At 42.2% G+C, this 27,296-nt stretch overlaps 1 protein-coding gene across 4 annotated transcripts in view; it reads left to right on the top strand.

Annotated features, from left to right (window-relative positions):
- LOC139408969 (ArfGAP with coiled-coil, ankyrin repeat and PH domains 2a) overlaps positions 1 to 27,296 on the top strand; it is a 102,728-nt gene that overhangs the window by 71,533 nt on the left and 3,899 nt on the right. Inside the window, exons 10-23 of one of the 4 annotated variants that reach the window (XM_071153502.1) lie at positions 11,906 to 12,018; positions 12,981 to 13,032; positions 14,597 to 14,697; positions 18,633 to 18,738; positions 19,005 to 19,213; positions 19,667 to 19,736; positions 20,542 to 20,636; positions 21,093 to 21,295; positions 21,737 to 21,838; positions 22,228 to 22,320; positions 22,545 to 22,780; positions 24,503 to 24,612; positions 25,009 to 25,119; positions 25,349 to 25,410. In XM_071153502.1, the coding sequence (XP_071009603.1) occupies positions 11,906 to 12,018; positions 12,981 to 13,032; positions 14,597 to 14,697; positions 18,633 to 18,738; positions 19,005 to 19,213; positions 19,667 to 19,736; positions 20,542 to 20,636; positions 21,093 to 21,295; positions 21,737 to 21,838; positions 22,228 to 22,320; positions 22,545 to 22,780; positions 24,503 to 24,612; positions 25,009 to 25,119; positions 25,349 to 25,410 (1,663 nt within the window). The remainder of the gene's footprint in view (positions 1 to 11,905; positions 12,019 to 12,980; positions 13,033 to 14,596; positions 14,698 to 18,632; positions 18,739 to 19,004; positions 19,214 to 19,666; positions 19,737 to 20,541; positions 20,637 to 21,092; positions 21,296 to 21,736; positions 21,839 to 22,227; positions 22,321 to 22,544; positions 22,781 to 24,502; positions 24,613 to 25,008; positions 25,120 to 25,348; positions 25,411 to 27,296) is intronic. The other 3 variants (XM_071153503.1, XM_071153504.1, XM_071153505.1) reach the window with 3 other exon arrangements.

Below are 27,296 nucleotides of genomic sequence, written 5' to 3' on the forward strand. Positions count from 1 at the left end.
ACTGGGACACCGACAAACACACTGACCTGCTGTCACAGACATGAAGATGAAGATCTTCAGCAGATTCCACTATGTGTGGCATCTGGTGAGTCCGCTGAAAGAAGGGGGCAAAACATGTTTATTTTTAGCTTCATATGGCTCTGTGCCATGGTCATGCTCTCGTGTGTGTGTGTGTGTGTGTTCAACTATCTCCAATTGTATGTCATGGAATCAATTGTCTCCTCTTTCTCAGTTTCTCAGCCCTTTCTCAGTCTTCTGGTGTTACTCTTTTAGGAGGTGACAGAGGTTGAACCTTTTCCCGATGGACGCAGCTTTTGTGCGTGGAGGTCCTCCGTATGTAATAATTGATTTTCATTTGCTATTTGGTTTCCATTGACCCCCAACTGCCAACTCCCTCCTATTTTCCCTGCATAACTAGAGTGATGAGGGATTCCATTGTCATGCTGTACATTCATGTGTTTTTCTCATTCTAAAGTATGTCTCCCACGGTTTACCTTCTGACTACAAAGCAATGGTCTGATCCCAGATCTGTTTGTGCTGTCTTGCCAATTCCTTGTCACTCATGGTCCAGTTGTCAAGACAGCCCAATTGGATCTGGGATCAGGCTAAAGAAGCATGGGTTTGACGTCTGCTTACATGTGAGTTCTGAGCTCTGGTTGTTGTCATTACTTGTTTCCTGTTTGACACCTTTATTACCTCCGTTCCTTGAAGCAATATCCGATCTGACATGGATGGATTGATATATGATGCAACCCATGCTTTCACCTATCCAATCTTGTCAGATCATTATTTTTTTTATTTTTCTTTTTACAGGTCCACGTTTTGCCCACACAGTCGATTATTGCCTTGTCCTTTGACCGGTTGGGGATTGGATTCTATGTCCCTTGTCTGTCTTGAGTCCTGGCTGTATGGCTGTTTTACAGTTGTATGGCTTTGTGTGTGGGTATTGTGGACAGGATACAGGTTTAGTGGTGTGTATGTAGAGGGATGCCATGTTTTTATCCCTGCCCAAAAGTAACAACTATTTTATTCCTCTCCAGGGCTGGGACAGAGGCCTTGAATAATACATACAGCCTAAAAATACATCTTAGAGAGTCTGTTTGAGTAGGCTGCACACTGTAACATTGCAAAATGATTCCTTAGTTTAAGTGTACACACTAGGGTAAATTGTTTTATGGTTGGGTGATATTACGATAGTATCATCTATTGACGATGATTGAGAGCCATTGTTCATGGTGAATGATATGACAGATATGATAACTTTTTATTTTACCTTTATTTTACTAGGCAAGTCAGTTAAGAACAAATTCTTATTTTCAATGACGGCCTAGGAACAGTGGGCCTGTTCAGGGGCAGAACGACAGATTTTGTACCTTGTCAGCTCGGGGATTTGAACTTGCAACCTTTCGGTTACTTGTCCAATGCTCTAACCACTAGGCTACCCTGCCGCCCCGCAGTAAAGAACAAAATCTCGCACAGCAGGGCAGCACACAAGTGACATTCTGAGTAATTAGCTTTTTCCTATTTGCTATAACCTATTTCAATAAATATGTTGTATACGGAATGCAAGAGAGGAATGTAGGGTAACGGGGCAGAGAATTCCACCAAAGCAGCGCAAAATGTTGAATCATAAATATTGTTTCTCTCTGTCGGATGCATGGGCCTTATATAGCCTAAACCTATTCATTTTTTTATATACTGTGGGGTCTGGAATTTTTGGATCCATTGATAAACAAGTGCAAAAAAGACTAGAAAATAAATACAAATACTGTATTTGTATGCAATTGTATACTTTATTTGTATATTATTTTATACTTATGCAATTGCTCAGAGAAAGATTTTGTTGAACAAGTAATAACAAATAAATACAAAAACATCTAAGGGTCAAAATGATTGTATCCCCTGCAGAAGGGGAGCTAGCTTGAGGGCCTCGGGTGCGACCGTCCCAAGCACATGTAATTGCTGATTTTTATTTGTTTGACCGTTCGGGATCTTTAAATCTAATTCCCATGTAAAATAGCCGTTTGAGTGACTAAAATATAACCCATCATATTTTTGGGGGATAGCAATGCTAAATAATTGAGAAAGTCTTTTTTTTCTCCCATGACTAACTACCAGGAAGTATGAAAAGACCGGCTGATTGAGCGGGGAACTTATATTCATGAGCTCGCAGTTCTTTGACAGTTCTTTGAAACTCATGTCAAGAAACTTGGATGCAATGAGCAGTGTTTCAGTATAATCATCTCAAGCAAATTTGGTGATACACAAAGCAAGTCCAGCAACATGGAAATTACATCAATGATGTATTTTTTTTTTTATACATCTCCCGTTTGGCTCTTGTGATGCGGTTCATAGCAGCAGTTTTGAATGAACCCCCCCCTTTGTTCCATGCTGGCTGAAGACCTAGCTAGCCAGTAACTACATGGACATGGATGAAAGGGGAGACATATGTGTCTAGGCCATAGATGAATAGCGTAAACTTTTATAATTGCTGGAACCCTATAGTCGAGTAGCTATCTAGCTATATAAACCACGCCCCTCCGCAAAGACACCTTTTCCAATGTTGGTTAAAAGGCAGTACTTATTTAAATTAAGTAAGAGAATATCATGTTACCATTGATGTATTAAAATGACAGTAAGGGTGATGTCACCCTATTCCCTTAATAATCCGGCCTCCTGAATCCAAGGATTGCCGTAGCTATCCCTGTCAGTATCTTTCTTTGATTAACATCTGATGACTTGAGTACAGAACAGTGTGTGTGTACAGTGCCTTCGGAAAGTATTCATACCCATTTACTTTTTCCACATCTTGTTACGTAACAGCCTTATTGTAAAATGTATATTAAAAAAAACAGCAAATCTCAGCAGTCTACACCCATAATGACCCTTAATGACAAAGCGAAAAAAAATAAGGAAAAAAATGTTTTGCAGATGTATTCAAAATAAACAGATATACCTTATTTACATACGTATTCAGACCCTTTGCTTCGCGACTCGAAATTGAGCTCATGTGCATCCTGTTTCCATTGATCATCCTTAATGTTTCTATAACTTGGAATCCACCTGTGGTAAATTCAATTGATTGGACATGATTTGAAAAAGCACACACCTTTCTATATAAGATCCCACAGTTGACAGTACATGTCAGAGCAAAAACCTAGCCATGAGGTCGAAGGAATTGTCTGTAAAGCTCAGAGACAGGATTGTGTCAAGGCACAGATCTGGGGAAGGTTACCAAAAACATTCTGCAGCATTGAGGTCCCCAAGAACCTGATGGTCACTGACAGAGCTCCAGAGTTCCTCTGTGGAGATGGGAGAACCTTCCAGAAGGACAACCATTTCTTCAGCACTCCACCAATCAGGCCATTATGGTAGTGGCCAGACGGAAGCCACTCCGTAAAAGGCACATGACAGCCAGCTTGGAGTTTGCCTAAAGGCACCTAAAGACTCTCAGACCATGAGAAATAAGATTTTCTAGTTTGATGAAACCAAGATTGAACTTTTTGACCTGACTTTAAAGTGTCACATCTGGGGGAAACCTGGCACCCTCCCTACGGTTAAGCATGGTGGTGGCAGCATCATGCTGTGGGGATGTTTTTCTGCGTCAGGGACTGGGAGACTAGTCAAGATCGAGGAAAAGATGAACAAAGCAAAGATCAGAGATCCTTAATGAAATCCTGCTCCAGAGTGCTCAGGCCCTCAGACTGGGGCAAAGGTTCACCTTCCTACAGGACATGTCCTTGAGTGGTCCATCCAGAGCCTGTACTTGAACCAGATCGAACATCTCTGGTGAGACCTGGAAATACCTGTGTAGGTGCTTCAAGCTTGTAGCGTCATATCCAAGAAAACTCTAGGCTGTAATCGCTGCCAAAGGTGCTTCAAAAAAGTACTGAGTAAAGGGTCTGAATACTTTCCAAATGCACTGTATACAGTTGAAGTTGGAAGTTTACATACACCTTAGCCAAATACATTTAAACTCAGTTTTTCACAATTCTTGACATTTAGTCCTAGCAAGAATTGCCTGTCTTAGGTCAGTTAGGATCACCACTTTATTTTAAGAATGTGAAATGTCAGAATAATAGTAGAGAGAATGATTTATTTATTTTTTCATCACATTCCCAGTGGGTCAGAAGTTTACATACACTCAATTAGTATTTGTTAGCATTGCCTTTAAAATTGTTTAACTTGGGTCAAACATTTTGGGTAGCCTTCCACAAGCTTCCCACAATAAGTTGGGTGAATTTTGGCCCATTCCTCCTGACAGAGCTGGTGTAACTGAGTCAGGTCTGTAAGGCCTTTTTGCTCGCACATGCTTTTTCAGTTTTGCCCCCAAATTTTCTATAGGATTGAGGTCAGGGCTTTGGGATGGCCACTCCAAAACCTTGACTTTGTTGTCCTTAAGCCATTTTGCCACAACTTTGGAAGTATGCTTGGGGTCATTGTCCGTTTGGAAGACCCATTTGCGACCAAGCTTTAACTTCCTGACTAATATCTTGAGATGTTGCTTCAATATATCCACATAATATTCCTTCCTTATGAAGCCATCTATTTTGTGAAGTGCACCAGTCCCTCCTGCAGCAAACACCCGCCTTAACATGATGCTGCCACCTCCGTGCTTCACGGTTGGGATGGTGTACTTCGGCTTGCAAGCCTCCACCATTTTCCTCCGATGGTCATTTTGTCCAAACAGTTCTATTTTTGCATCTTCAGTACGATCTTTGTACCCATGTGCAGTTGCAAACCGTAGTCTGGCTATTTTTATGGCGGTTTTGGAGCAGTGGCTTCTTCCTTGCTGAGCGGCCTTTCGGGTTATTTTGATTATAGGACTCGTTTGACTGTGGATATAGATACTTTTGTACCCGTTTCCTCCAGCATCTTCACAAGGTCCTTTGCTGTTGCTCTGGGATTGATTTGCACTTTTTGCACTAAAGTACGTTCATCTCTAGGAGACAAGAGAGCACGTCTTCTTCCTGAGCGGTATGACGGCTGTGTGGTCCCATGGTTTTTATACGTGCGTACTATTGTTTGTACAGATGAACGTGGTACCTTCAGGCATTTGGAAATTGCTCCCAAGGATGGAGGAGGTCTTGTGGAGGTCTACAATTATTTTCTGAGGTCTTGGCTGATTTCTTTTGATTTTCCCATGATGTCAAGCAAAGAGGCACTGAGTTTGAAGGTAGACCTTGAAATACATCCACAGGTACACCTCCAATTGACTCAAATGATGTCAATTAGCCTATCAGAAGCTTCTAATGCCACTACACAATTTTCTGGAATTTTCCAAGCTGTTTAAAGACACAACTTAGTGTATGCAAACTTCTGACCCACTATAATTTTGATACATTGAAATAAACTGTCTGTGAACAATTGTTGTAAAAATGACTGACTTGTGTCATGCACAAAGTAGATGTCCTAACCGACTTGCCAAAACTATAGTTTGTTAACAAGGGTGGAGTGGTTGAAAAACGAGTTTTAATGACTCCCAAGCTAAGGGTATGTTAACTTCCCTACTGTATGAATGTACTGTACCAGTCAAAGGTTTGGACTCACTCATTCCAGTTTTTTGTTGTTGTGCTATTTTCTAATAGTGAAGACATCAAAACTATGAAGTAACACGTATGGGATCATGAAGTAACCAAAAAATTGTTAAACAAATCAAAATATATTTTATATTTGAGATTTTTGCCTTGATGACAGATTTGCACTCTTGACTGCTTTTCCTTCACTCTGCGGTCCAACTCATCCCAAACAACGGCAGTTAGCCTAGTGGTTAAAGCGTTGGTTGCAACCGAAAGGTTGCTGGATCGAATCCTTGAGTTGACAATTTAGTTATCCCACTGTTCCCCGGTAGGCCGTCATTGTGAATAAGAATTTGTTCTTAACTGACTTGCCTAGTTAAATAAAGGTTAAATTACAAAAACCCATCTCAATTAGGTTGAGGTCGGGTGAATGTGGAGGCCAGGTCATCTGATGCAGCACTCCATCACTGTGTTTTGGGCCATTGTCCTGTTGAAAAACAAATGATCGTCCCACTAAGAGCAAACCAGATTGGATGACGTATCGCTGCAGAATTCTGTGGTAGCCATGCTGGTTAAGTGTGCCTTGAATTCTAAATAAATCACTGACGGTGTCACCAGCAAAGTACCTCCATACCATCACATCTCATCCTCCATACTTCACGGTGGGAACCACACATGCAGAGATCATCCATTCACCTGCTCTGTGTCGCACAAAGACACTGCGTTTGGATCCAAAAATCTAAAATTTGGACTCCTCAGACCAAACAACAGATTACCACTGGTCTAATGTCCATTGCTCGTGTTTCTTGCCCGAAGCAAGTCTCTTCTTCTTATTGGTGTCTTTTAGTAGTGGTTTCTTTGTAGCAATGGTAACATGAGGTCTGATTCACACAGTCTCCTCTGAGCAGTTGAGATGTCTGTTACTTGAACTCTGTGAAGCATTTATTTGGACTGCAATCTTAGGTGCAGAGGTAACTTCTGGGTCTTCCTGTCCTGTGGTGGTCCTCTTGAGAGCCAGTTTCATCATGGTTTTTGTGACTGTACTTGAAGAAACTTTCAAAGTTCTTGACATTTTCCGGGTTGACTGTTTCATGTCTTAGTGATGGACTGTCATTTCTCTTTGCATAGTTGAGCTGTTCTTGCCATAATATGGGCTTGGTCTTTTACCAAATAGGGCTATCTTCTGTATACTAACCCTACATTAAGAAGAAAATAAATTCTACAAATTCATTTTTAACAAGGCATAAAAAGAAAAACCCTTGAAAAACCCTTGACTAGGTAGGTAGGTAGGTAGGTATCCGCTGAATTGCAGAGCGCCAAATTAAATTACTAAAAATATTTAATTTTCATGAAATCACAAGTGCAATATAGCAAAACACAGTTTAGCTTGTTGTTAATCCACCTGGCATTTCCGATTTCAATAAAGCTTTTCGGCGAAAGCATACCAAGTATTTATGTAAGAACATCTCTCTCAGTAGACAAAATATTACAAACAGCTAGCAGCCAAGTAGATTGGTCACGAAAGTCAGAAAAGCAATAAATTAAATTGCTTACCTTTGATGATCTTCGGATGTTTGCACTCACGAGACTCCCAGTTACACAATAAATGTTCCTTTTGTTCCATAAAGATTATTTTTATATCCAAAATACCTCCATTTGTTTGGCGCGTTATGTTCAGAAATCCACAGGCTCAAGCGCAAACGAAAATTCCAAATAGTATCCGTAAAGTGCGTAGAAAGATGTTAAATGTTGTTTATAATCAATCCTCAGGTTGTTTTTACAATATATATAATCGATAATATGTCAACCGGAATGTAGCTTCTTCCATAGGAAGTTGCGCATGAAAAACTCACGGTCTGACGCGATGGGTTCTTTCTCGCTCATTTTTCAAAATAAAAGCCTGAAACTATGTCTAAAGACTCTTCACACCTTGAGGAAGCCGTAGGAAAAGGATATCCTTTGCAACACATATCAAATATCCCTTTAAATGGAGGCAAGGCATCCAATGGAACAGAGAGCTTTCAGGAAAAACAGCACTTCTTTGTTGGATTTTCATATCAGTTCTGTTATACTCACAAACAATATTTTGAGTGTTTTCTATCCTAATCTGACAATTATATGCATATCCTAGTTTCTGGGCCTGAGAAATAGGCAGTTTCAAATGTGTACGTTTTTTTAGCCAAAAAGCCAAAAACAACACTCAATAGGTTAAAGGCTCAAAATGGATAGAAACAAAGACTTCTTCTGAAACTCAACAGTCTATTCTTGTTCTGAGAAAGGAAGGCTTTTCTATGCGAGAAATTGCCAAGAAAGATCTTGTTCAATGCTGTGTACTACTCCCATTACAGAACAGTGCAAACGGGCTCTAACCAGAATAGAAAGAGGAGTGGGAGGCCCCGGTGCACAACTGAGCAAGAGGACAAGTACATTAGTGTCTAGTTTGAGAAACAGACGCCTCACAAGTCCTCAACTGGCAGCTTCATTAAATAGTACCAGCAAAACACCAGTCTCAACGTCAACAGTGAAGAGGCCACTCCGGGATGCTGCCCTTATTTTAGAAATGAACATTAAATTCACTGGCAATACCTCTTGTGGACATTCCTGCAGTCAGCATGCCAAATGCACGCTCACTCAAAACTTGAGACGTCTGTGACATTGTATTGTGACAAATCGGCACATTTTATTGTGGCTTTTTTGGGGGCCCCAGCACAAGTTGCACCTGTGTAATGATCATGCTTATTAATCAACTTCTCGATATGCCACACCTGTCAGGTGAATGAATTATCTTAGCAAAGGAGAAAGGCTCACAAACAGGGATGTAAACACATCTGTGCACCAAAGTTGAGAGAAATAAGCTTTTTGTGGACAATTTTGGGGCTCTTTTATTTCAGCTCATGAAACATGGGACCAACACTTTACATGTTGCTTTTCTATTTTTGTTCAGTGTAGGAGCTGGCTCGTTTTGCCTCTTGACTTTCCCCTAACCCCGGACCAAGTTTTGGAAACCCTGCTTTAGAGCATAAATACCATCTGGGATATAAACATGTTTGTCTCACCGGAATAAGCTACTACCGCACTATTCATTAACTGTGCGATCGAAAGCACCCCATTTGACCGTCATGTGTCATGCCGCTAGCGACACCCCTCGACAATATTCCGCTGAAAAGGCAGCGCGCGAAATTCAAAAATATTTTGCATTAACAAGTGCAATACACCAAATGAAAGGTAAACTTCTTGTTAATCTAGCCATCCTGTCTGATTTCAAAAAGGCTTTACAGCGAAAGCACAACATATGATTATGTTAGGTCAGAGCCAAGTCACAAAAACACACACAGCCATTTTTCCAGCCAAAGAGAGGAGTCACAAAAAGCAGAAATATAGATAAAATGAATCACTAACCTTTGATGATCTTCATTAGATGACACTCATAGGACTTCATGTTACACAATACATGTACGTTTTGCTCGATAAAGTGCATTTTTATATCCAAAAATCTGTTTACATTGGCGCGTTAAGTTCAGTAATGTTTTGCTTCCAAAACATCCAGTGATTTTGCAGAGAGCCACATCAGTTTACAGAAATACTCATTATAAACATTGATACAAGATACAAGTGTTATTCACAGAATTAAAGATATACTTCTCCTTAATGCAACCGCTGTGTCAGATTTAAAAAAAACTTTACGGAAAAAGCAAACCATGCAATTATCTGAGTACCTCGCTCAGACAACAAATCAAGCCAAACAGATATCCGCCATGTTGGAGTCAACAGAAGTCAGAAATAGCATTATAAATATTCACTTACCTTTGATGATCTTCATCAGAATGCACTCCCAGGAATCCCAGGTCCACAATAAATGTTTGATTTGTTCGATAAAGTTCATCTTTATGTCCAAATACCTCCTTTTTGTTTGCACGTTTAGCCCAATCCAAATTCATGACGCACGACCACTAGGAGCAGACGAAAAGTCAACAAGTTCCGTTACAATCTGTAGAAACATGTCAAACGGAGGATAGAATCAATCTTTAGGATGTTTTTAACATAAATCTTCAATAATGTTCCAACCGGAGAATTCCTTTGTCTTCAGAAATGCAATGGAACTCAAGCTAACTCTCCGGTGAACGCGCGTGGCCAGCTCGTGGCTCTCTGCCAGACCACTGACTCAAAGAGCCCTCATTCCCCCCTCCTTCACAGTAGAAGCATCAAACAAGGTTCTAAAGACTGTTGACATCTAGTGGAAGCCTTAGGAAGTGCAATTTGACCCCATAGACACTGTGTATTCGATAGGCCAAGAGTTGAAAAACTGCAAACCTCAGATTTCCCACTTCCTGGTTGGATTTTTTTCAGGGTTTCGCCTGCCATATGAGTTCTGTTATACTCACAGACATCATTCAAACAGTTTTAGAAACTTTAGTGTTTTCTATCCAAATCTACTAATAATATGCATATATTAACAACTGGGACTGAGTAGCAGGCATTTTACTCTGGGCACGCTTTTCATCCAAACGTGAAAATGCTGCCCCCTATCCCAAACAGGTTAACGTTTCAATTGCTAAACATGATCACATTATATAGGTAACTTCTGATCATTGCATAGCCTACGTGATAAGAAAGTAACAGTTTACAGGGAGATGCACAAAAATAGGTTTTGACGCAAAACCAGTTGCCGGTGCTCCAAACTCTTTTACATATTTCTTATTTTACTGGTGATCAGCAACAATCAGTAGGACATCGCTAACCCACTTTATTATAAATAAATAAATGTGCTCATCAACCGTAAATCATCTGTGTCTGGTTATTCATATAAGCATGTATTTAGATTAAGTGACGGAGGACATAGGACCATCGTCACACTTGAGTTAGGGAATTGCCGCATTCAAAACAACAGGGAACTCAGAGTTCGGTGCGTTCAAGACAACAGGGACCTTGAAAAAAAAAACGAGCTCCAACTGGGGATTTTTTATATTTTTTACTTGTCATCCAACTTAGAATTCCAAGTCGGCTCCTGTATAAACAGAGTTATGGTAATGTGGCTGTATTGTCTTTCATGAGGTCACAAACATGGAACAAAACGGACCGGGTCGTAGCTGGCTTCTCCACCGACCGTTTACACATTCTCTAAAACATGGATATTGTTCAGTTCTCAAGTTCTGTGATGTCGAAGAAGTTCCTTTGTTCTCTCTATGTGTCTCTTTCTGCATGACCAGGAGGAAAGAGTCTCCTCCAGGAATTTACGACCTGAGATAACAGAACCTGGGTGTAGGAGATTGAGAGGAGGAAGCCACTCACTATACCCAAAGAGGGCCACGTCATGACAGTCTATACAAGCAAGTCAAACACCCATGAGTCCAAATCTACTCCACATCTCCAAATCATAAAACTCATGTCATATACAGTGTCAATATTTATGATCTCTGTTTGTTACAAAATGACATGTCGTCATAGCCTGGGTTCTGAACAGAATGAGCCTATGAAGGACATTTGCTTCAACACACGCACCTGAATCCGCTCATGACTACTTTCTATGGACACCAAAATTACGATCTGTTTCTCCGAATTACCTTGTGAAAGCCTAACACTGTAAGATCGTATGTTGACAAGAGATCAAGCTTTCAAATCATGCACACATTACCCAGATTATGATTTATAATGTACAGAAATTGTGTGCATGGCAGGGATGCAGGGTTGTGTTCCAAAATACATAACTACAAGTGTGCTTGCTCTAGGTCCTCAACGACACAGCTCGGAGAGCTCAAAAAAGTACCTTATAGTTGAAGATTTCTTTGTCATAAAAGTGCATTGAAATTGCTTCGAAACTGCACACTTTGAAGTGGTTTATGGCCACTTGGAGACACCAGTTATTCGTCTCACTCAAACCCTTGTAATTTTTTTTGTCTTATGCTGCACCTTCCCCTACATTTTTCATGCTTCTGAATGTATCCAGAGAATGTTAAGATTTCGTTATCAGCAAATGTTATGAAAAGTACAGTAAATGTAAAATGCACAAAGTGAACCGTGTAATATTTGGATCCAGACTTGTCAGGTAAACTGTTGTGTACTCACCTTTGGTTAAAAACAAAAAATCCCATTATCTCCAAACTGTTCCCTATCAATTGCTACCATGGATGCATTTTCATATTTGTTATGTAAGAGACATTTCAATTTAGCTCTATACATGTAGGCCAATTCCCACGAGTGCAACGGGTTAACGTAGCAAAACGGGCATTTCTTATTAAACTAGCTCAGGTGGCCTCCTTGTTCTGGACCCCAGATGTGTGGCTCAGTGGCACAGAGTACTGAGTCACTCATCGTCCTCAACTGGCCACCCACAGTGAATCAGGATCAGACTGTTTCTGTTGACCCTCCTGACTGACTCTCTCTTGCAGGACTTCTCGAATGACGACACCAAGCTGGAGTACAATGTGGACGCAGACAATGGCATCGCGATGGAGGGCTACCTGTTTAAGAGGGCCAGCAATGCCTTCAAGACATGGAACAGGTCAGCTGCAAGGAATTATGCTCTTTCTTATTTCCTCCCTCATTCTTTGACATTCCCTCTTTTTTTTCCCTCTCTCTCCTTCTCCCCCTTGTCTCTCTTTATCGTTCTCCCCCGTTTCTCTCTTTCCCTTCACCCCCCCCCCCCCCCCCTGTCTCTTTCTGGTCAAGCTGATATGTCCCCTAGCACAGCTTCACCAGTGCACTAAACTCCACAATACATGTCCAGTATGTAGAACATGCATGGAAGAAGTAATCTTTATGTCCTCTAACTGTATGGTGATTAGGGTGGAGAGGTGATAATTCTCTGTTTAGTATGAATCCGCCCAGGGCCCTAGTCAGCCAGGTGGGAAGGATGGAGGGAGGTAGGGATGGTGAGAGGGAGGGATTCAAGCTGCTGAGGCGGCGTCTCCATGGCGATCAATAGTGACATGTGACGTAGTCAACTGACACGACGGGGAGCGCTGCCTGATTGGCGCATGGCTCTGTGTGCTGCATGGAGTTAGCAAGTAGACCTCCAGCTCTTTATTGTCCTGTAGCCTCCAAAGCCATTCCCTGTACTGCAAGATGGAGGTCTCTGGAACCATGCCTTTTGAGAATAACTTGTAATATCTACTCAACTATTTGTCTCAGGCAAACAATTGGGTTTCAAACGTTACAAAGTTAAATGTTACCACACACACAACTTTTCCCCCGATATTTTCTGTCAAACCATGACAAACAGCATAGTTTTCTAGAATAGGAATCCAGGATTTAAAAACCATTTCATAATCTATATATTTATATTTCATAAAATCTATAACCATTTCAATTTACTTTCTTAACTAACTTGTTTCTCTGACTACTGAGAATAGTTGGAATGCTTGCATGCATTTCAGAAGTCAACCTTCAGCCTCTGAGATAAATGCAATAAATTGTGTCACCCATTTACCTGTGACCGTGACTGCTGGTGTGATCTCCTTTCAGGCGCTGGTTCTCCATTCAAAACAATCAGTTAGTTTACCAGAAGAAATTCAAGGTAAGTCCGATGACTCCAGCAGTGTCCCAAATGGCACCCTATTCCCTATAGGCCCTGGTCAAAAGTAGTGCACTTAATAGGGCCATGTTCTGTTATAATCTCCACCCGGCACAGCCAGAAGAAGACTGGCCACCCCTCAGAGCCTGGTTCCTCTCTAGGTTTCTTCCTAGGTTCTGGCCTTCGTAGGGTGTTTTTCCTAGCCACCGTGCTTCTACATCTGCATTGCATGCTGGTTGGAGTTTTAGGCTGGGTTTCTGTACAGCACTTTGACATCGGTTGATGTAAAAATGGCTTAATAAATCAATTTGATTGATTGAAATAAATCAATTTGATTACCACCCACCATCAAATATACACTACTGTTCAAGTTTGGGGTTTGGGGTCACTTAGAAATTTCCTCAACTGGTAGCTTCATTAAATAGTACCCGCAAAACACCAGTCTCAACGTCAACAGGGAAGAGGCGACTCCGGGATGCTGGCCTTCTAGGCAGAGTTCCTCTGTCCAATGTCCTTTTGCTCATTTTAATATTTTTATTGGCCAGTCTGAGATATGGCTTTCTCTTTGCAACTCTGCCTGAAGGCCAGCATCCCGGAGCCACTTCTTCACTGTTGACATTGAGACTGGTGTTTTGCAGGTACTATTTAATGAAGCTGCCAGTTGAGGACTTGTGAGGCGTCTGTTTCTCGAACTAGACACTAATGTACTTGTCCTCTTGCTCAGTTGTGCACCGGGGCCTCCCACTCCTCTTTCTATTCTGGTTAGAGCCAGTTTGCACTGTTCTGTAATGGGAGTAGTACACAGCCTTGTGCAAAATCTTCAGTTTCTTGGCAATTTCTCGCATGGATTAGCCGTCATTTCTCTTAACAAGAATAGACTGACGAGTTTCAGAAAAAAGTTATTTGTTTCTGGCCATTTTGAGCCTGTAATCGAACCCACAAATGCTGATGCTACAGATACTCAACTAGTCTAAAGAAGGCCCGTTTTATTGTTTCTTTAATCAGCACAAAGTTTTAAGCTGTGCTAACATAATCACAAAATAGTTTTCTAATGATCAATTAGCCTTTTCAAATTATAAACTTGGATTAGCTAACACAACGTGCCATTGGAACACAAGTGATAATGTGCCTATGTAGATATTCCATAAAAAAATCTGCTGTTTCCAGCTACAATAGTCATTTACAACATTAACAATGTCTACACTGCATTTCTCATCAATTTTATGTTATTTTAATGGACCATTTTTTTTTTTTCAAAAACATGGACATTTCTAAGTGACACCAAACTTTGGAACGGTACTATACATGTTTCACTTCCAGCCAATATTCCCCTTACATTTTTTATGTACTGAAGTAGCGTTGAATAAGGAGCACAGTTAACAGATGATAAGTTTGTGGAATGTGGAGGAAAACAATTCACTCTGCTGCTGGTTACAATGTGAAATCAGAGTCTATGCAGTGTTGTGAAGCATTTCCATTTGCGCATGTGGGTCAGAGCGCTGAGTGTGTGTGTATTGTGCATTGTAGTGTGTTCGTTTTACTAAGACTGTGTGTTTTCCTTTCCCAGGATAATCCCACAGTGGTGGTGGAGGACTTGCGGCTATGCACAGTCAAACACTGTGAGGATATCGAACGCCGCTTCTGCTTTGAAGTGGTGTCCCCCACCAAGTGAGTACACACACCCAATATATTGCACATATAGTTGAGGTCAGAAGTTTACATACACTTAGGTTGGAGTCATTAAAACTCGTTTTTCAACCACTACACAAATTTCTTGTTAACAAACCCTAGTTTTGGCAAGTCTTTTAGGACATCTATTGTGTGCATGACACAAGTAATTTTCCCAACAATTGTTTACAGACAGGTTATTTCATTTATTTCACTGTATCATAATTCCAGTGGGTCAGAAGTTTACATACACTAAGTTGACTGTGCCTTGAAACAGCATGGAAAATTCCAGAAAATGATGTCATGGCTTCTGAAGCTAATTGACATCATTTGAGTCAATTGGAGGTGTACCTGTGGATGTATTTCAAAGCCTACCTTCAAACTCAGTGCCTCTTTGCTTGACATCATTGGAAAATCAAAAGAAATCAGCCAAGACCTCAGAAAAAAAATTGTAGACCTCCAAGTCTGGTTCATCCTTGGGAGCAATTTCCAAATGCCTGAAGGTACCACATTCATCTGTACAAACAATAGTATGCAAGTATAAACACCATGGGACCACGCAGCCCGTCAAACCTCTCAGGAAGGAGACGCGTTCTGTCTCCTAGAGATAAATGTACTTTGGTGCGAAAAGTGCAACTCAATCCCAGAACAACAGCAAAGAACCTTGTGAAGATTCTGGAGGAAACCGGTACAAAAGTATCTGTATCCACAGTCAAATGAGTCCTATAATCAAAATAACCTGAAAGGCCGCTCAGCAAGGAAGAAGCCACTGCTCCAAAACCACCATAAAAAGCCAGACTACTGCACATGGAGACAAAGATCATACTTTTTGGAGAAATGTCCTCTGGTCTGATGAAACAAAAATAGAACTGTTTCGCCATAATGACCATCATTATGTTAGGAGGAGAAAGGTGGAGGCTTGCAAGCCGAAGATCACCATCCCAACCGTGAAGCACAGGGGTGGCAGCATCATGTTGTGTGGGGGTGCTTTGCTGCAGGAGGGACTGGTGCACTTCACAAAATAGATAGCATCATGAGGAGGTAAAATTATGTGGCTATATTGAAGCAACATCTCAAGACATCAGTCAGGAAGTTAAAGCTTTGTTGCAAATAGGTCTTCCAAATGGCCAATGACCCCAAGCATACTTCCAAAGTTGTGGCAAAATGACTTAAGGACAACAAAGTCAAGATATTGGGGTGGACATCACAAAGACCTGACCTCAATCCTATAGAACATTTGGGGGCAGAACTGAAAAAGTGTGTGCGAGCAAGGAGGCCTACAAACCTGACTCAGTTTCACCAGCTCTTTCACCAGCTCTGTCAGGAGGAATTCACCCAACTCATTGTGGGAAGCTTGTGGAAGGCTACCCGAAACATTTGACACAGATTAAACAATTTAAAGGCAATGCTACCAAATACTAATTGAGTGTATGTAAACTTCTGACCCACTGGGAATGTGATGAAAGAAATAAAAGCTTAAATAAATCCTTCTCTCCACTATTATTCTGACATTTCACATTCTTAAAATAAAGTGGTAATCCTAACTGACCTAAAACAGGGAGTTTTTACTAGGATTAAAAGTCAGGAATTGTGAAAAACTGAGTTTAAATGTATTTGGCAAAGGTGCATGTAAACGTCCAACTTCAACTGTATACAGTGCATTTGGAAAGTATTCAGACCTCTTCCATTTTTCCACATTTTGTTATGTTACAAAATAAATCTCATCAATATACACACAATCCCCCGTTAAACAACAAAAAATAACAGATACATAATTAGTCAGACCCTTTGCTATGAGACTCGAAATTGAGCTCAGGTGTATTCTGTTTCCATTGATCATCGTTGAGATGTTTCTACAACTTGATTGGAATCCACCTGGGGTAAATTCAATTGATTGGACATGATTTGGAAAGGAGCACACCTGTCTATATAAGGTCCCACAGTTGTCAGTGCATGTCAGAGTGAAAACCAAGCCATGAGGCTGAAGGAATTCTACGTAGAGCTCAGAGACAGGATTGTGTCAAGGCATAGATCTGGGGAAGGGTACACATTTTTTTTTTCAGCATTGAAGGTCCCCAATAACACAGTGGCCTTCATGATTCTTAAATGGAAGATGTTTGGAAGCACCAGTACTCTTCCTAGAGCCTGCCGCCGGGGGGGGCCTTGGTCAGGCCCTTTTGCAGCACTCCACCAATCAGGCTTTTATGGTAGAGTTGCCAGACGGAAGCCACTCCTCATTAAAAGGCACATGACAGCCCACTTGGCATTTGCCAAAAGGCACCTAAAGGACTCTGACCATGAAAAACAAGATTCTCTCGTCTGGTGAAACCAAGATTGATCCTTGATGAAAACCTGTTCCAGAGCGCTCAGGACCTCAGACTGGGGCGAAGGTTCACATTCCAACAGGACAGCGACCCTAAGCACACAGCCAAGAAAACGCAGGAGTGTCTTCGGGACAAGTCTCTGAATGTCCTTGAGCGGCCCAGCCAGAGCCTGGACTTCAACCCGATCTAACATCTCGTAGACACCTAAAAATAGCTGTTCAGAGATGCTCCCCATCCAACCTGACAAAGCTTGAGAGAATCTGCTGAGAAGAATGGGAGAAACTCCACAAATACAGGTGTGCAAAGCACGTAGCGTCATACCCAAGAAGGCTCGAGGCTGTAATCACTGCCAAAGGTGCTTCAACGAAGTACTGAGTAAATGGTCTGAATACTTATGTGAATGTGGTATTGTTTTTTAAATTTGATAAAATTTCTAAAAACATTTGTTTTCCTTTGTCATTATGCGGTATTGTGTGTGGATTTATGAGGGGGAAAATTATTGAATCAATTTTAGAATCAGGCTGTAACGTAACAAAATGTGGAAAAAGTCAAAGGGCCTGAATACTTTCCGAATTCACAGTGCCTTCAGGAAGTATTCACACCCCCTTGACTCCTTCCACATTTTGTTTTGTTACAGCCTGCATTTAAAATGGATAAAATTTAGATTTTCTTTTGTCACTGTCCTATACACAATACCCCATAATGTCAAAGTGTAATTATGTTTTTCAACATTTTTACAAATGAATGAAAAACTGAAATGTCTTGAGTCAATTACTATTCAAGTTGAGGATGGGTCAACAACATTGTAGTTACTCCACAAAACGAACATAATTGACAGTGAAAAGAAGGCAGCCTGTATAGAATAACAAATATTAAAAGAAAATGCATCCTGTTTTGAAATAAGGCAAAAACTGCCTTAATAAGGAAAAAACTTGTCATCGGCAAGGACTAGGGAGGTTGTTATGATAAAAAGAAACTGAATAGAGCTAAGCACAAGTAAAATTCTAGATGAAAACCTTGTTGTCTGCTTTCCATCAGATCTTGGGAGATAAATTCACCTTTCAGCAGAACAATAACCTAAAAACACAAGGCCAAATATACACTGGAGTTGCTTACCTGGATGACATTGAATGTTCCTGAGTGGCCTAGTTACAGTTTTGACTCAATTTTCAGCCAGGTGTACAAAGTTGTTAGACTTACTCAGAAAGACTGCCAAAGGATATTTTAACATGTATTGACTCAGGGGGTTGAATACTTATACTCATGAATACTCAGTATATATTAGTGGCATTTTTAATTGTATTTTTTCCAAATGTTGTTGTTATTACTTTTTTATCCACTTTGACAGAGTATTTTGTGTAGATCATTGACCAAAAATATCACACTTTGGAACACAGCAAAATGTGCAAGAAGTCTAGGTGTGTATACATTCATAGATACAAGTGCACACAGAGTACCTAGACACATGACTCGAACTCAGAAATGCGCACACACAGAGAGAGAGAGAGAGACATACACAAACGCACACACACACACAGCAACACATAGTGAAGAGCTCCAGTAGCAGGCCAGGGAACAGGCTGATGTCTCTTGGTGTCCCTCCCCTCTCAGGAGCTGTATGATGCAGGCGGACTCTGAGAAGCTGAGGCAGGCCTGGATCAAAGCTGTCCAGAACAGCATCGCCACTGCCTTCAGGGAGCAGGGAGAGGACGCTGAGGTGAGTCACCACACACTGGCTTAACTTATGCAATCAATCCATTATCTCAATGTCAGGCCGAAAATAATCAGACATACCTCATAGACAAAATATGTGAACAATAATAAAGGATATCCCTCAAGTGTGCTGCAACCCCTCCGGGTGTCTGTGCGTATCTGTCTTGCTTGACAAATCTATGTGGTCTGTGACAATAGGCAATAAAGTAATCTTCTTCTAGAGAGTGTGTGTCTTGTGTATAACATCATGTACTCGACTTTCCACGCCAGAAGCTGGACCGGAAGTCTTCCACGTCGACTGGCAGCCTGGAATCAGGCGGCGAGCCCAAAGAGAAGTCACTAAAGGGGGAGAGTGCCCTCCAGAGGGTCATGGTCATTGGGGGCAATGCCTGCTGCTGCGACTGTGGCCAGCCTGACCCTCGCTGGGCCAGCATCAACCTGGGCATCACCCTCTGCATCCAGTGCTCCGGAATACACAGGTACATTCCTATCACTGCAAATACTACACACCAAGGCACTACTGTATACAAGTACCAAACTTCATATGTATTCACCAACGTACTATACCGAAGTACCATCAAGATGACACTGAGATAATACTTTGGACTTATCTTACCATGGTATTATAAAGGTACTATACAACAAGGTACTAGACTGGTGCTATACAACAGTACAAATGTTCAATGTTTTTTATTAGATGTGAATAACAATACAAAAAATCAAAGGCTCGGCAAATTTGGCCCCAAGTACATTTTGGACTGTAGACTTACTGACTGTATACTCCCACCTTGTGGCCACAGCACACATTACACCCTCGATGGACCAGCATGTAATGCAAACAACACAGCCTTTGAAGCTGTGTGGAGTCATTTAGTTATTTTTAGACAATATCATTGATGTATGAGTTGCTAACAGACTATCTCCATCTGCAGGAGTCTGGGGGTCCATTTCTCCAAGGTGCGCTCGCTCACCCTGGACTCATGGGAACCGGAACTACTCAAGGTGAGAAAAGAGAGTGGGAGGAGGGTTTGCCTAACAGATGGGCCTAAAGGTGTCCACATGCTTCCCAAACGAAACAGTTCGGAACAGTTCCTTCATATATTATGACAACATTTTGTGGCCTTTTTTGTCTATGCCCGCCCCTTTGCCGGTGATTGGTCAACAGTAGGGATTCTTCAATAAAGTCTTTGTTGTCATTCAATTGAGATAAACTGCACCAAACAGATGTAAAAGTGCATGAATGACAGATTTCAGTGTCATTTTAGATTAATTCAGACTTTTGAGGAAGTGTATACTGGCTGTGGCGTCTCAAAATGGACAAACAATACTATTGCTGCTTTTTTTCTTGTTTTTCAAGCGAAGTTCTTTTAAGGGAGTATGCAAGGACACTTGTTTGGCCAGCTGAACTGAAGCATGCAGAAGCCTTAAGGCAGCTCACATACTTAAGTGTCTCTTTCAGACTTTCACATACTCAGACTCTTTTACATTCATTGGTGACAAATAAATGCTCAAATGTAATGGTTACAGATTGCAGCGGACTTCGCGTCATGACTTTATGGCTGCGTTTACACAGGCAGCCCAATTCTGATCTTTTGCCCAATTATTGAGGGGGAAAATCTGGATTTGGTGACCTATATAAACACAGCCAAAACGTCATGACTTAACAGATTTTTTATATGGCAGGATTTTACATGGCTGACTTTATATGTCACTTTACATTAGATGTGGCATGTTGTCCTGTGAATGTGCTGGTTAATTTTGACACAGAGTAACTTTATTCCTTTATTTGTGTGTGTGTGGTACACAGCTGATGTGTGAGCTGGGGAACGGGGTCATCAACCAGATCTACGAGGCTCGGAGAGAGGAACTGGGAGCCAGGAAGCCAAGGCCAGCAGACCCCAGGTACGGTACTGCAACTTCTCTGTCTACCATCATGGAGACAAGGGGAGGGGGGGGGGGGGGGTGCGATGGTTAACATTAACCATTGGTTTGGCCATTGATTGGATTGATTGATGATGACGAATATTAACATTAAAGGGCAAATTCATGGCACTTGCAACATTAGAGTTGTGGATTATTCCTCCATGAACCTCATTAAATAAACACTGTACAGCTAGTCGATTTGGATAAAAGCATCAGAAAAATTACATTATATTTCTATTAAATAAATAAAGGGTAGTCCCACATAAGTAGCAAGTGTGCAATAGTATTGGTCAAAGACTGCCTTCTTTCCTTGAGTTTCCAGATTGGTGTAATTTTATAAATTCACTCTCGATTGCTTTCCGTCTTTGCCTGGGTTGCCAGATTTGTTCAGTTTGTTGAATTCACTTTCCCTCTGCATCCCATGTTTTTCCCCAGGCAGGAGATCGAGGCCTACATCAGGGCCAAGTACGTGGACAGACATTTCGTGCGGCGCCCGTCTGACGAGGAGCTGCGCTCCAAGGTGGTGTCCCTGTCCAAGCAAGAGAAGAGGCTGAGCAGCAGTTCGGAGCACCTGCCTCCCCGGCCGCCCCCACCCACGCCCAAACTCCGGCCCGCCTCCAATGCCTCAAGTCAGTCAGGTAGGTGTCAACAAGTCCCGGATCCAGTCTCTTAAAGGTGCAGCACAAAAACGCCAATCATAGCACCTGTTCCTCTTCCTCTTTGATTTTACGCTTGCGAAGACCCCATCCCTCTCAGTCCTCCAAAACAAAAACAAACTAGTATAATAGAACAACACCATGTCATGCTCACCATGTCATGCTCAGGACACACAAAAGAAGGCACCTTCTCTCCCATCTTCACCCTTTTTTGCTCTCTCTCTTTGAGGTAGCCTAGCCTGTAGTCTAACTGCTTGTATCTTGCTTCTATCCTCTCCTTTCAATCCCTCTCTTCCCCACCCTCTTCCGGCTGCTCTGTACTTCTGGACTAACCCCTTCCCCCTCGCTGCCTTTTATTCTTTCCTTCCTACCCTTCCACCTCGTGCCCTTTACTCTCCGACACCATCCATTGCCCTTGCCTAGCTGCCACCAAGGGCTTGGAGGCCCGCCGTGACTCTCTCTTCTGTCCAGACGAGCTTGACTCGCTCTTCTCCTACTTTGACACCTCCGCCAAGCTTAGGAGCAGTAAGTACGGCTCTGTGTGTCTCGCTCTCCACCTCCCTCCTTCGCTCCCTCCACCCATCTGTACTCACCGCTCAGGCTGTCGACTAATACCCATTCCATCCCCCTCACACAACCCCAATCTCACTCTCTAAATGGATAGTGCAGTCATCTTGAATGTATTGGTGTGGAGTATACCATGTGTTCCTCTCAGGGTTGTCTCATCACGTGGTTGTGGTCAGTGACTTGTTTATGGGTTATTGTGGCTGTGGGGTCAGCCGGGAAATGGCTTCACTGGGTGTGGCGGCCAAAGTGCTCTGAATTCTCTAACCACTTGGTTGAAGTTGGTGAATGTGTGTGCGCTGCTGTTGTATAGTGACTGTGAGTGATTGTGACTGTTTGGTCCCCCGCAGTAAGAAGTGCGGACAGTGGCATCCAGAACAGTGCTGATGGGAGTAGGGAGATGCTGGCCACCATCCCCTCCACGAACAGCTTGGCTGAAGCAGGTAAGACACATACACACCAGCCTGATGAGTCTCACTTGTACCCAGCATATTGTGAAATATAGCTAGCTGTTCAATAGCCCTACATGTGCACACATTGAAACTAGAACACCATACATTATTTAAATTCCTTTATTTAAATATATTCCTGATTTGCCATGACAAACAACAATTTACACCTTGATAACCCTTTTACTCCCTCTCTCCTTTTTCTACCCCACCCCTAGAAGCTGCCGAGGCACCTCCCATGACTATGCCTGCCACCCTGCCCCCTCCGTCGCCCTGTAAGGAGGTGGTGATATTCTCGGAGCCCAAGGAGTACTCCCCGGGACTGCAGCTGTACTGGGCCTCATGTGCCCGCAGCCTGCCTGACATGGCCGAGGCCCTGGCCCATGGAGCTGAGGTCAACTGGGTCAACACCGACGACGATAAGAGGACCCCCCTCATCATGGCTGTGCAGGGGGTGAGGTGGATGGATAGGATACTTGAGTATTGTGGACAAAATCAAATCAAATGTATTTGTCACATACACATGGTTAGTAGATGTTAATGCGAGTGTAGCGAAATGCTTGTGCTTCTAGTTCCGACAATGCAGTAATAACCAACGAGTAATCTAACATAACAATTCCAAAACTACCTTATAGACACAAGTGTAAAGGGATAAAGAATATGTACATAAAGATATATGAATGAGTGATGGTCCAGAACGGCATAGGCAAGATGCAGTAGATGGTATCGAGTACAGTATATACATACATATGACATGAGTAATGTAGGGTATGTAAACAAAGTGGCATAGTTTAAAGTGGCTAGTGATACATGTATTACATAAAGATGCAGTAGATGATATAGAGTACCTTATATACATGTGAGATGAATAATGTAGGCTATGTAAACATTATATTAAGTAGCATTGTTTAAAGTGGCTAGTGATATATTTTACATTTCCCATCAATTCCCGTTATTTAAGTGGCTGGAGTTGAGTCAGTGTGTTGGCAGCAGCCACTCAATGTTAGTGATGGCTGTTTAACAGTTTGATGGCCTTGAGAATAGAAGCTGTTTTTCAGTCTCTCGGTCCCTGCTTTGCACCTGTACTGACCTCGCCTTCTGGATGATAGCGGGGTGAACAGGCAGTGGCTCGGGTGGTTGTTGTCCTTGATGATCTTTATGGCCTTCCTGTGACATCGGGTGGTGTAGGTGTCCTGGAGGCAGGTAGTTTGCCCGGTGATGCGTTGTGCAGACCTCACTACCCTCTGGAGAGCCTTACGGTTGTGGGTGGAGCAGTTGCCGTACCAGGCGGTGATACAGCCCGACAGGATGCTCTCGATTGTGCATCTGTAGAAGTTTGTGAGTGCTTTTGGTGACAAGCCGAATTTCTTCAGCCTCCTCAGGTTGAAGAGGCGCTGCTGCGCCTTCTTCACAACACTGTCTGTGTGGGTGGACCAATTCAGTTTGTCTGTGATGTGTACGCCGAGGAACTTAAAACTTACGACTGTCCCATCGATGTGGATAGGGGGGTGCTCCCTCTGCTGTTTCCTGAAGTCCACAATCATATCCTTAGTTTTGTTGACGTTGAGTGTGAGGTTATTTTCCTGACACCACACTCCGAGGGCCCTCACCTCCTCCCTGTAGGACGTCTCGTCGTTGTTGGTAATCAAGCCTACCACTGTAGTGTCGTCCGCAAACTTGATGATTGAGTTGGAGGCGTGCGTGGCCACGCAGTCGTGGGTGAACAGGGAGTACAGGAGAAGGCTCAGAACGCACCCTTGTTGGGCCCCAGTGTTGAGGATCAGCGGGGTGGAGATGTTGTTTACCTACCCTCACCACCTGGGGGCGGCCTGTCAGGAAGTCCAGTACCCAGTTGCACAGGGCGGGGTCGAGACCCAGGGTCTCAAGCTTGATGACGAGTTTGGAGGGTACTATGGTGTTAAATGCTGAGCTGTAGTCGATGAACAGCATTCTCACATAGGTATTCCTCTTGTCCAGATGGGTTAGGGCAGTGTGCAGTGTGGTTGAGATTGCATCCGTCTGTGGACCTATTTGGGCGGTAAGCAAATTGGAGTGGGTCTAGGGTGGAGGTGATATGGTCAGCCATGGGGAGTGTGTGTTAAATAGACTGTTCCTTTTCTAAACATCTGTCACCTGTATGCGTGTGTAAATTTGCATTTCATACCTATTATTCCAGGGCTCTTTGGTGACCTGTGAGTTCCTTCTCCAAAATGCGGCCAACGTGAACCAACAGGACGCCCAGGGCCGAGGACCACTTCACCACGCCACCATCCTGGGTCACACTGGGTCAGTCTCCCCCTCACACTACTTACCACTACCACATTGTCCACTTTTTTACTAGGCCCATTAAAGACCCATACAATGACTGCTCTGCTCTGGCCTGTACAAAAAAAACAGCTCTAGCATTAAAAGTCTGTTATTCCTAGACGATTTCACTTGGCTTCATAAAATTATACTGCTTCTTTGACTCCATCTCAGTCATCTGACCTTTTTTTTGTGTTTTGGTTTAGATTAAAGCCTCCGCTAAGGCGGTTTGTAAAATATTTGACCATAATAGACCAGGGTAGTATTTGAGGTTAATTGTGGTGACCCAAGTTGACAGTCTATGATCTTAGTTAATGTTGGGGTAAAATTGATTGGTTCCTTTTGAATTTCTTTCTCCAATTTCTTTCTCCAATACAGACAAGTGTGTTTATTCCTGAAACGAGGAGCCAATCAGAAAGCGGCAGACATTGAAGAGAAAACGCCACTATCCATGGCAGTGGACGCTGCCAATGCAGACATTGTCACATTGTGAGTGTTGTGCCTGTTGGCCTTTTTTAATAGAATATATACAGTAGATAGTGCATTTCTTTTTAAATGGTATAATGGATACCTGTAACCTTTAAATAAAAGCTAACATTCTGTGTTTGCATCATTAAAATTGTATTGTACACAGGTTGGCAAAAGATAAAAGAATTAAGTGACTGTTCTTTTCCCATATCAATCTCTTAACTTTTGTTAAAATCTCCCTTTTTCCCAGGTTGCGATTGGCCAAGATGAATGAGGAGATGCGGGAGGCGGAGGGGCCCTACATGCAGTCAGGTCAATATTCCACCAACAGCCCCACCGAGATGCAATACAGGAAGTGCATGCAGGAGTTTATTAACCTGCAGCTGGATGAACCCTAGAGACAGTAGAGCCCCAATAGACAGACAGGAGTAGCATCATATGTTTAATAAGCAGACATTTGATGACCTGTATTGTTGTTCAATACCTCTATGAAGACTCAGGTCAGCCAGGTGGTAAGCTAAGCTGCATCTTGTGTCTGGAGAAAGGTGCTAGACTTTTATTTACTTGACCGGGGTCAAAGCCAGTGTTTTGACTACTGAACAGCTGAAGACTCGCTGCTCCTTTGAAGTCGTGGCTGTTGTCTGATGCGTTCCAACTTTCAAACAGCCATGTCTTTATTAGTTGCAATGTCTTTTCAAAGAGAACTTGCAACAGAGGTTGTCATGACTATCAAATAGCAGTCACATCAGGTAATAATCCTGACTTTTGACCATCAGACTGTTGAGTAGCTAGCAGTGTCTTGCCATGCACCAGGTGTGATTATTAGTGATTTACCTTAGGGAATATTTATATGTGTATTCCTGATATGCTTATGCAATATTTCAGTGTGTTACATGCTTGTATGTTTCCCACAGTGAGTCTTAAACTCCTGTGTAAAAGACCTTGTCTTGTTTGACATTTTTATCGTTACAATGAAGTATCAATCTTGGCACATTTTACGTATGAATTTTACTTTTGTGAAATTGAGTTCGGAAAGAATCTATTTTAAAACAACAATTGGATCCATATTTAGCATACAAATTGTTGCAAATTATGTATTGTACATACATTTCTATATCATAACAGTATTAAGCAGAATAGGAAGTAAGGTTGAGAGAGATTCTCTGAAGCGGTAATGTAAAACAACACTGGTGCTGTGGCTTCTGTGCTTGCGTCCTTGTATGAGTTTTTTTGTATTGTGTGGTATTTTATACACCGGTTTTAATTATTAAGCTTTGATTTGATTTTTAGTCTACCTGGTATGATGCCTGTCAAAATTGAACATTTTCCCCCACTGGGAATCCTGTTCTTTGTCTGACCTTTGACAACATTAATTGTCTGTCCTTAATGTTAGCTGACACTATTCAGGGTGCGAATTTAAGTTTAGACAAGGGATATCAAGATGGTAGAGGGCAGTAGTATAGAAAAGTATCCATATTTACAGCATTTTACCACATGCTAATTATATAATTACCTTAAACTTATTGGAGGGTAAAAAAAAAGTTAACTGAGAATGTCAATATAGAACAGTGTGAAGCTCACTCGAGTATTGTTGGAAAATAATGAATGAATGAAATGTCTTCTCCCCTCTTTCATCCTTCATCTCCCCGCTCTTGTGCCCTTGGCAATGCCCCCGGGCCAGATGGGTCATTTAAACAGGACAAAAAGCACTTTTATCAGACCTCATCATTATTGACGCATCAGACTGCTCCTAGAAGTCCATATAAGACTCCCCTGAGTACTACTGTACCCTGGCCAAAGGGGATAGATATCAGCTGAGAGAGAATACAGAGACTACACTGTGTATCCAGTCAGCCATGTTGAGCAGGTTGTCTGATATATGTCAATGGTGGTCTCATGTACCATGTAGTCCTTCTCTGCGACTAGCCAGTGTGTGTGAGTGTGCACTGAGGAGATTGAGTATCAGTTAAAAAAGTGTTTTTAATGATTGTGATGAATAGCGCTTTTCCTGAAAAGTTTTGTCTTAAAGGCCCTTTGTATGTCGGATTCAGTTATTGACGATTATCACGTCACACTGTGCAATGTTACCAAATTGGCCACGTCAGTAGACGTAGGCTACATCAACTGCATCGGTGTATTTGATCTGCGCGTGAACCAGCACACTGCTTTTCCGCGAGTGAACTGAGTTCGGGAAAAAC

Source organism: Oncorhynchus clarkii, chromosome 5 (genome assembly GCF_045791955.1).
Source record: "Oncorhynchus clarkii lewisi isolate Uvic-CL-2024 chromosome 5, UVic_Ocla_1.0, whole genome shotgun sequence".
Taxonomy (NCBI): Eukaryota; Metazoa; Chordata; class Actinopteri; order Salmoniformes; family Salmonidae; genus Oncorhynchus; species Oncorhynchus clarkii.